Source organism: Alligator sinensis, unplaced genomic scaffold (genome assembly GCF_000455745.1).
Source record: "Alligator sinensis unplaced genomic scaffold, ASM45574v1 scaffold915_1, whole genome shotgun sequence".
NCBI classification, from domain to species: Eukaryota; Metazoa; Chordata; order Crocodylia; family Alligatoridae; genus Alligator; species Alligator sinensis.
Window position 1 is genome coordinate 180,317 of NW_005842597.1, and position 10,350 is coordinate 190,666.

The window sequence follows — 10,350 nt, forward strand, 5'->3', positions numbered from 1 at the left end:
TTCAGCTCCTGGCCCTTTAAAAAAAACCAAACAAAAAGCCCCCACTCACCAGCTGCTGCAGCAGCCTTGGGGCTTCTGGGGGCTCATGGCAGAACCCCCCCCACAGCACAGGGTCGCCCCCCACACCTGGCAGGAACAGGTGAGTCAGGGCTTTTTTGTTTTTTTCAAGGGCCGGGAGCTGGGCCGGGCAGAGCAGCCATAGGGGGGCTGGTAGAGCAGGTGGGGGTTGGGGTTCTTGTGGCAGAGCCCTGCAGGGCAGCGGGGGGCAGTGGGGATTGCTCCCCACCTGGCAGGAGCCGGTGAGCATGGACTTTTTTTTTCAAGGAGCCAGGAGCTGGGGCTGGACGGGGTGGGAGAGTGGGCAGGGGATGGGGCCTGTGTGATTTGGAGATTTGGTTGATTCAGCAGCAGCCAAATCTTTGAATCAGATTTGGCCAAATCAATTTGGAATCACCAAATTGAATCAGTGTCCCCTGAATTGGCCGAATCCAAAGTGAATACTAGCTGCTTCGCACAGGCCTACTGACAAATACAGAAGGTGGGAGAGCCTGACCACGATGGGCTGAGGTACAGGAGAAGAATGTAGGCATGGCAGAGGAGCAAAGAGGGTCACAGAGAGGGTGGTGGGAAAGTGGTGGAGAGGTATATGTGGGCAGAAGTGTCTGTAACCAAGAGGGAATACTTCCTTTAAGAACCTGAAATGGAACCCAGAATTCCTGAGCCTCCGTGTTCCTCTGATGTCAGCAAATACCTACAAAACTCACTGGCAAGGTGTGTGTCTTAGCTTTCTTTTGTGGCTGGTCTATTATGTAGGGTATATGCATCAAGCTCAAATGAGTGGGGGGGCAGATCTGGACTTTGGGGCGTCTTGTGGGCTGGACAACCCATATCCAGATCTGGGGCTTCTCGCCAAGGCTGACAAAGCTGCAGTATCAGCACGTCCAGCATGTGGGGCATAATGCTGCCCCACTCATTGTCAAACTGCTGATTTTCATGCTAAACAGTGATCAAGACCTGGAAATTCAGTGGTCAGTAAGAGAAGATTGGTGCTAACCACTGGGTGCTGACCATACCAGAACAGTGACTCTGGGAGCTATACTGAGAAGCCCCATGGGACAGATCCAGAAGTCAAATGTCCAGCCAGAGAAAGCCCCTCAGGCTGGATGAACCACCTCTGTGGGTTACATTTGGCCCATAGGTGATGTTTGATATCTCTGATGCACAGTTAATCTATTAGCTCAGTAGTAAAATTCTGTGCCGTGGACCTAAATGTTTCAGCTGTGGATCAATATGGATCTATATGATGGATTTTTTTTTATTTGCTTTTTGTTTTAATCTCCGGAAGTCATTTACAAAATTCCCACTATGTTAAATGACCATTAAGATTGCACAGTCAAGACATAAATCAGAAAACACAAGAATTAAGGCTATACATACCACCTTATTTTGGTCTCCTTGTTCACATATTGTGTTTTCCAAGGACCCATCTCTTATTTAGTGCACAGGCTGGTGTTAAGCAAGGTTGAGAAATTTGCTGTGAAATCTGTTTCATTTGTTGCAGAAAATGCAAGGCAAATAAAGGCTGGGGCACATATGGAATGTTGAGGGTAAAAAGAAATGTTCATTCAATAAGTACCATGCCTCCTGTGCACTGTGGCAGGGGGCCCTGGAGAAAATAACATGTGTTCATAAAAGGGAAGATGGCCCAAAGTCTAAGGGACTTGTGTTTAACATTTTTAAATACAGATTCTTTTGCATCTAATATCAATACATACCAATTGGAGGAAAGGAAACAGCACATTTTTATAACTCCTTTCAGGCAAGCATACTTTCCTGTTATTTCTGCACATGGCAGTGATTAAGTCATGTTTCAGATTGGATTGAGTGACTGCAAAAGTTCATATTTAACTGCAGTTTTTTTCCTTTAAGACCCAGCTTTATTAGTTTTTTTATTCCTGGCCAATATTTTACAACGGCAGCCTGAAAGAGGGTCCTTGTTATGGTGGATTTTAAGCAGTATAGTTTGTATTACATTTTAATAAACTGAGAAAAAGATTTTAAAAAGGTCTGAACCACATGGCTTTAGATTGGGAGTCTCTTACCTGGGTTTGCTGAAGTCGGAGAAGTACATTTCTGCTAGTAGGTGCCAGTTGATCCCTCCATTGTTGCTGTACTGCAGTAACACACCTTCTTCTCTGCTGTCTGGTTTATTGCATGAAGAGCTCTCCCCACCTATTTGAATGTAAAACTGGACGAAATCCACCCAGGTAGTGTCCAAGTCCCAGCTCACTAATTGCCTTTTTCCAGCCTACAGTTCAGGAGGAATAAGAAAATATCAGTAAAGTGCATATGTCTTCAGTGTCAAATACAGATTCATATTACATGGACATTTATGTACAGTGTAGTGAATTTCATGTAAATGTGGCTGCTTATCTATCTTTAAAATAAGTATCCTATTTGGCCAATTTTATATTGTGAGTATTATTCCTATTCCCTGTGTATAACCACTAGCTTTGTCCTGCATATACCTTCACTATCTCAGATCCTATGCACTATCAATATTCACTATCTCAAATCCCATGTTCTGCTATTATTTATCCAGCACTAAGTGTGCACAGCATTTTACATATTGGCAAACTTAAAAAATGGCTACTGTTCTGTCATATCCCTTCCCATGCCTTCCAGGCACCATGCACCCTTGGAGGAGTAGGATGGGAACACAGCCTGGGTGTCCTGACACGTTTAGGACCAGCTTTTCCAAGCATTCAGTCCCCAGCTGCTACCACTGCGACACACATGGAGCTGTACTGAGTTGTTTTGAAAAGTTGGCCACTCAGGGCTCATTTTCCCAAGGCTCCTCTTTAGCACTGTGTTTGACTCTGCAAATTACTTAACACTGTCATTCTTGATTTTAAAGATGAGAAGTGGGCATTTAGCATCTCCCACTGGACTGGGACAGGGTTTTGTTTGTTTTGTTTCACATCCACCTGGCAAACACCAACATCCCAACTATCACAGCTTCCTTATTCATGCTCTGCATTTTCCTTGCACCTTTCATCTTAAAAATACTTGTATAGCATGAGATTTTGCTGGCAGATGTACAGTGTGTCCATACTCAAAATTTCTTCATGGCATCAGAATCATCCCCTCTGCTAGCAGTTACATTACTTGTGCCAAGCAGAATAGGGCCTCAGCAGCCAGCAGAAGCCCTATGTAGTCCCCATGCCTTCTGCCAGCTACTGCAGTCTCTTCAGCAGCTGGTGCACTCTGTACTCTGGTGTCACAGTACTGAGTGGAGCCATACAGAGCTGCCAGTATTGCATGGAGGTAAATCTACTCAAGAGGGCCGGTGGGGTGGCTATCCCTCACTAGAAGTTCTGGTGGCAGAAGCTGGTAAGTGTAGACCGTCCCGGGTTTGCCAGTTCTACTTCCATAGAACATCAGTGAGTGAATGCCTGCTTGCTCCGTTTCACTTATCCAGGAGATAGCTCCTCTTCTCTGGGTAGCTCACCTTGTCCAAGAAACACATCTATTATCCAAGATGGATATGTTCACCTCCCACTCACAAGCTGTTTCTTTTCATTCACAACATCAATATATTTATGTCTGTCTGACCCTCTCCCAAAACTGTTTTGCATTCATTTTCCCAGCTGTGATCCTAATCTTGATTTAAAAAAATTTGGAGTGAGGGGTGCTTCTCTTTCTGAGGCACCCAGGACCCCTCTACACATGAAGCTAAAGGTGTGATGGGATCTAATATGTGATTCACACAATCATGCCTCGTGCCATGTCACACATGCCTGGCAAGAAGTGCAATTGTGGGATGGTACATTAGTTCCCATTTCATCTTATTGCCAGTGCAGGGGGAGCCCGATCCCTGGCTCTCTCTGTACTGGCAAGCTCCTGTGGCTGGGAGTCACATGCACCCCAGTTGAGGGGCTCCCAGCCATGGAGGTAACCCATGCACCCCTAGGGCTGGAGGATCATGCTGCAGCAATCTCCACACCCCAGGGGTGCATGAGGATCATAGCAATCCTCCGACTCTGGGGGTTTCCTGAGCCCTAGGGATTGTGGGAGCTGTGATCCCTAGGGCATGTGAGTGTGGGAAACACCTGGACCCTAGGTATGGCAGCCCCTGTGATCCCCAGGGCTCAGGGTTTTTACACTGGGCATGGTACACCCTTGCAGCTGGGAGCCCCATCAGTTGATGGGGCTCCCAGCTGCAGGGGAGACTCTGCTACATGTGCAAATTAAAGCTTGATAGCAACCAGCTATAAAGTTAGTATATATTTTTGAGGTCTAACTTTATAGCTGATTGTTACTGTGTGATAGCTAATTTGCATGTGTAGCTGGTCTCCAGGTAACTGCACAATTAACCAGTTAATTGTGCAACACCTGTAACATGCAGAAGGGGCCTCAGTTACTGAAATCACCATTGCCATCATGATGACAAACACCAAACATTCAGTGATTAACAGCAGCATAATCAAATTCCAGGTCCTCCCCTACATTTCATGATCATAGATTTAATTCTCTGCTTCTGATCACTTTCCTATCAAAACAATCCATAGGAACATATGATGGGAAGGGGCCTCCTGGGCCATCTAGTCCAGTTCCCTGCATTTGTTAACCAAAGGAATACCCAAAATTGCCACTTTGAACTGTAACCCACAGCTACAAGGAACCTTACCTTAAACACCAAGAACATCTTGTAAGATGCTACAGGTGAAAGCAGAAAAGACAGTTCCCTGCCACTGCAGCAACAAGGAAGTAGTTGGTTAATATCATATTTTCTCACCTACCACATGCCTCCAAATAAGACATTAATCTCATTTGGGAAGAAAGAATAAAGAAAAATGGATTTTTCAGAGTTGTGGCTGCATATAGCAGGGACAGCCTAATCTTCAGTTTGCTTACCCTCCCTTTTTTGTTCAAGCAAAGGCCACAGTTTGAACCCTTTCACAGCTGAATTGTCAGTAGGTCTTGGCCACTCTGCCAAAAGCTGAAGCTACAGGTGCTGCTTAAGACCAGACTTGATGGGTAGAGTTAGGATTTTAAAGAAAAGTAAAAATAGTCTTCAGGGCCACGAAATAGGAAAAGGGAGATCAGGTAGGGGGTGCTAAATTGTAAATTATTCAGCAAAAGAAGGATAGCTTGATTGTTTTTTAGATATATAGGGAGTAAAAGGAAGGCCCAGGGAGGAATAGGACCCCTGCTAAATGGGCAGAAACAATTGGTGACGGACAGGGGGGACAAGGCTGATCTCCTCAACGAGTTCTTTGCCTCAGTGCTCCTAAGCGAGGGGCACGACAAGTCTCTCACTGGGGTTGTAGAGAGGCAGCAGCAAGGCACCAGACTTCCATGTGTAGACCCTGAGATGGTGCAGAGTCACTTGGAAGAACTGGATGCCTTTAAGTCGGCAGGCCCGGATGAGCTCCATCCGAGGGTGCTGAAGGCACTGGCTGACGTCATTGCAGAGCCACTGGCGGGAATATTTGAACGCTCGTGGCGCACGGGCCAAGTCCTGGAGGACTGGAAAAGGGCCAATGTGGTCCCCATTTTCAAGAAGGGGAGGAAGGAGGACCCAGGCAACTATAGGCCGCTCAGTCTCACCTCCATCCTTGGCAAAGTCTTTGAAAAAATTATCAAGGCTCACATATGCGAGAGCCCGGCAGGACAAATTATGCTGAGGGGAAACCAGCACGGGTTCGTGGCAGGCAGATCGTGCCTGACCAATCTAGTCTCTTTTTATGACCAGGTTACGAAACACCTGGACACAGGAGGAGGGGTGGATGTCGTATACTTAGACTTCAGGAAGGCCTTCGATACGGTATCCCACCCCATACTGGTGAACAAGTTAAGAGGCTGTGACTTGGATGACTACACAGTCCGGTGAGTGGACCGATACTCTTTAATGTCTTCATCAGTGACTTGGACGAGGGAGTGAAGTGTACTCTGTCCAAGTCTGCGGATGACACAAAACTGTGGGGAGAAGTGGACACGCCGGAGGGCAGGGAACAGCTGCAAGCAGACCTGGACAGGTTGGACAAGTGGGCAGAAAACAACAGAATGCAATTCAACAAGGCGAAATGCAAAGTGCTGCACCTAGGGAGGACAGCCTAGGGAATGTTCTACAGCCTAGGGAATGACCTGCTGGGTGGCACGGAAGTGGAAAGGGATCTTGGAGTCCTAGTGGACTCTAAGATGAACATGAGTCGGCAGTGTGACGAAGCCATCAGAAAAGCCAATGGCACTTTATCGTGCATCAGCAGATGCATGACGAATAGGTCCAAGGAGGTGATACTTCCCCTCTATCGGGCGCTGGTCAGACCGCAGTTGGAGTACTGCATGCAATTCTGGGCGCCGCAATTCAAGAGGGATGCGGATAACCTGGAGAGGGTCCAGAGAAGGGCCACTCGTATGGTTAAGGGCCTGCAGACCAAGCCCTATGAGGAGAGACTAGAGAAACTGGACCTTTTCAGCCTCCGCAAGAGAAGGTTGAGAGGCGACCTTGTGGCTGCCTATAAGTTCATCACGGGGGCACAGAAGGGAATTGGTGAGGATTTATTCACCAAGGCGCCCCCGGGGGTTACAAGAAATAATGGCCACAAGCTAGCAGAGAGCAGATTTAGATTGGACATTAGGAAGAACTTCTTCACAGTTCGAGTGGCCAAGGTCTGGAACGGGCTCCCAAGGGAGGTGGTGCTCTCCCCCACCCTGGGGGTCTTCAAGAGGAGGTTAGATAACCATCTAGCTGGGGTCATCTAGACCCAGCCCTCTTTCCTGCCTATGCAGGGGGTCGGACTCGATGATCTATTGAGGTCCCTTCCGACCCTAACATCTATGAATCTATGAATCTATGAATGGAACATTATGACCAATAAAAAGGAGAGGGGGATCTAATGAACCATGAAAACAATCAACTTCCTTAGCAATGCTTGAAAAGAAGTTCCACTGCTGCTAATCTGGAAGGATATTTTGGAAGGCTACTTTCAGAAGGAAAGATGTGTGTGGTGTATAAGTAAATGTGGTATATGCTCAGAAGATCCTAGGAAAGGACCATGGACCAAGGATATGCATATCTCATACAGATATGTACATGTTCAGTCCTCCTCTAAGTATGTTTTACTGATACATAGAAACATATTCTGCTCCTAACAGATGATGTAAATCAGAAGTCACTCAATCCAAATCAGTGACTTTAATTTTGATATATGCTACTGTAGTAGGGGACTCCACCTACAAGCTAGCAGTCTGCTTATCTAACTATGTAACAGAGTCCCAGCAGTTACAGAGTGTAGGTGGGTGAATGTGTCTCCCTGGCCTCACTCAGAGCTCTCCTGTACGACGAGACAGGAAAAATGATAAGTTTTCCCCTGAATGAGGTTAGATACCATTGACCACCCAGATAGCAGTTTAACAAGGTCTTACATTTACTGAGTGTTAGTTACAAAGTCTTAATTGGCTATGCTTATTGCTTGTTAGCAGGGAAGCGCCCTGCCAAGCCTCTTGTGGCTTCCTCCCCCTACTTCCTTTTTCCAACACTTGTCCTCCCGGCTCCCCGGACCTGTCTTTGGCTGCCCTCGTCACCTACAACCCCTTGGGTAAGTACCCCACTGCTCACCTGTCAGCCATTGACCTGAAGTCCCTCGGGCTTACTTGCTTCTTTTCTGCTCGTTGTCCTCTCTTCCTCCAAGTGCCCAGAAGGCAAGGTTCTGTCTCTTGCCGCCTGTATTTTAAGCATGGTGGCCGCTTTCATTTCCCTTATCTCCACCTGGTGTGCCAATCCTCATCAGCTGGGCTCAGTTGGCTGCCAACCTTGTCCTTTTCGGGACCCCGTCCCCTTTGGCTATCTGTGCCCCATGACTTTTCCCCAAGTAACAGGGTTTCTATCTTAACACACTGAGTTACCTCACATTGCTCACACTGTTAGTAGATAAGGGCAGAATTGGATGTGCCCCTGGCTTTACTGGTAGTCACTTCTATTCTCAGAAGGATTTATATACACTTGTCTTTATGGAGGGCCCTGCAGCCTGCAGGACCAGTGTAGTGCTACTATGGTGAGATGGAAGCAGGATCTGTAGGGTTCAAAAAGGGGTTCACACCAATGTACATCACAAAGTTCCCACTGGGCAGCAAAAATCTGAATATAGGACCAGTCACTGAGCTGCAATGTGCATCCACCAGCTCTTCCCTCAAAGGAAGCAGTTTGCATGTGGCATGGAGGCTACTCCAGCCCCAACAGCATAATATCTGACATGGAGTGGCACTTAAAGAGTGAAGTTTAGCTAGAATTTAGACCCCTACATCCTAGTGGGCAATTCATCTATACCATGTTTAGCAGCTTAGACCTGAGAGGACATCGGCACCTACATCTTCACCAGTAAAGTTAATTAAGTGCCTAAAGCCATGCTCCTACATATGCCTAGAGGTGCCACAGTCTTGGCTAAGCGTTATTGTCTGTGTTATACCTAAGTTCCTTGAGGGGCCTGATCCAGTAGGTCAAGAGCACCCAAGAGCTCTGAGCATACATACTGCATACATAATGCTTACCATGAATATTCAGTTCAGCATGATGCCCAACAGCCATATGCATTAAAAAACACAGGGGTGACAGGCATCCACCTTTTCAATAGCTTCTTGAGCTTCCTGAGCACTGGCTCAGGAAGTGGGAGACTTAGGCTTTAGATCCTCTGTACACTGAGGGAGTTCAAACATCACCCACTTCTTGAGAGAGTGCCCTAAACATCACATCTTAGGCTAGGCCAGAGGGAGAGGATACTCTCCATCACTCTGTTGAAGCTGTAACACTGTATGGAAAAGAAAACAAGACTCTTGGAAGAAACTTACAGCACAACAAGGAACATAACCCTTTTGCTCTGTAATAAGATCATTTCCCTGGGTGGTGGGAGTCCAGGGTTCTGGTCCATGCTTCCAAGGACTGCTATGAATTTTCCAGTAAAGAGTCATTGGATAAAATAAAGGAATAATGTTAGAAGCAAAGACAAGAACCCAGGATTCCCCCTCCAAGGAGGGTACTCTCATCATCAGGCTACAAAGACATGTTCCTTCTTGCTTGATCTCCTTCTGCTTTCATGGATCTAGTATTCTGATATGCAATGACGCAGGTTCAACAGGGAAGTCAGAGACATAAGTGGACAATTCTCTCCAGTTGCAGATGCAAGAGGCAGCGGCCCCAGCCAGCCTGCTGGTGGCAGTGCTGTGTCAGGGAGAGCTGCAGATGGTATATTTGTGCCCCACAAGATGGTAGCTGGGGCTTGTGCCCCAGTAGCCCTCCCTTAGTTATGCTACTATGTGGAGTACACCCCTGACCTGGTTAGGGCACAGTCCTAGGAGGTGGAAGCTGTGGATTTGAATCCTGCCAGGCTGAGGAGAACATGAAACCAAAATCTCCTATTTGCTGGGGGGGGGTGCTCTAATTATTATTTTATTATATAAAAAGTAGCACCATCCTTGTCATTCAGAAAGAGCAATCCAGTTGCCTGTGCCCAAAGAATAATTTAAATATTAAATTGCAGGTTGTGACTTCTAGTCTCATATAACTATGTACATGTACAACTGATTTAGGCACCTCAGTTCAGGACAGAAGTGGGATTTCAGAACCACCCTTCTCTTTGCTGTTTCTTGTTGGCTGCTTGGGCATCCTTGTGCAGTGTACAGGCTGCCATGGATCTCATGTTAGGTACTCAGTAGGCCTGTGAGAAGCAGCTAGTATTCGCTTTGGATTTGGCCGATTTGGGGGACAGTGATTCAATTTGGTGATTCGAATCACTGTCCTGAATTGATTCGGCCAAATCTGATTCAGAGATTGAGCTGCTGCCGAATCTCCAAATCAGCCAGGCCCATCCCCCCATCCCGGCAGTGGCTGCCCTGGCTGCCCCAGCTCCCAGCTCTTTGGGGAAAAAAAGCCTCAGCTCACTGGGTGCTGCCAGGCCGGGGGCGGGGGAGCGGATCCCTGCTGCCCCCCACTGCCCCACGCTGTGCGGGGGGCTCCGCAGAAACCCCCTGACCCTCCCATCACTCCCCCAGGCCCCGCGCGGGCCAGCTCCAGCCCTTTAAGGAAAAAGAAAAAAACAAACCCCCCCAGCACTTGCTGCTTCTGCCAGTGGGGGGAGATCCCCACTGCCCTCCGCTTCCCCAAGCCATGTGGGGGGCCCTGCATGAGCCCCCAAAGCCCCAAGGCTGCTGCAGAAGCAGTAAGTCCCCGGAGCTTTTCCCTGTTTTTTTTTCTTAAAGAGCTGGAGCTGGTCTGGGTGGGGCACCTGTGGTGGGGCTAGGGGAGCAAGAGGGGGGAGGTTGGGGGGCTCATGCAGAGCCCCCCCCACACCG

The 10,350-nt window shown here is 47.7% G+C and overlaps 1 protein-coding gene across 1 annotated transcript in view; it reads right to left on the reverse strand.

Moving 5' to 3' along the window:
- RELN (reelin) overlaps positions 1–10,350 on the reverse strand; it is a 479,029-nt gene that overhangs the window by 120,442 nt on the left and 348,237 nt on the right. The window contains exon 25 of the mRNA XM_025214714.1: positions 2,103–2,308. Coding sequence (XP_025070499.1) covers positions 2,103–2,308 — 206 coding nt within the window. The remainder of the gene's footprint in view (positions 1–2,102; positions 2,309–10,350) is intronic.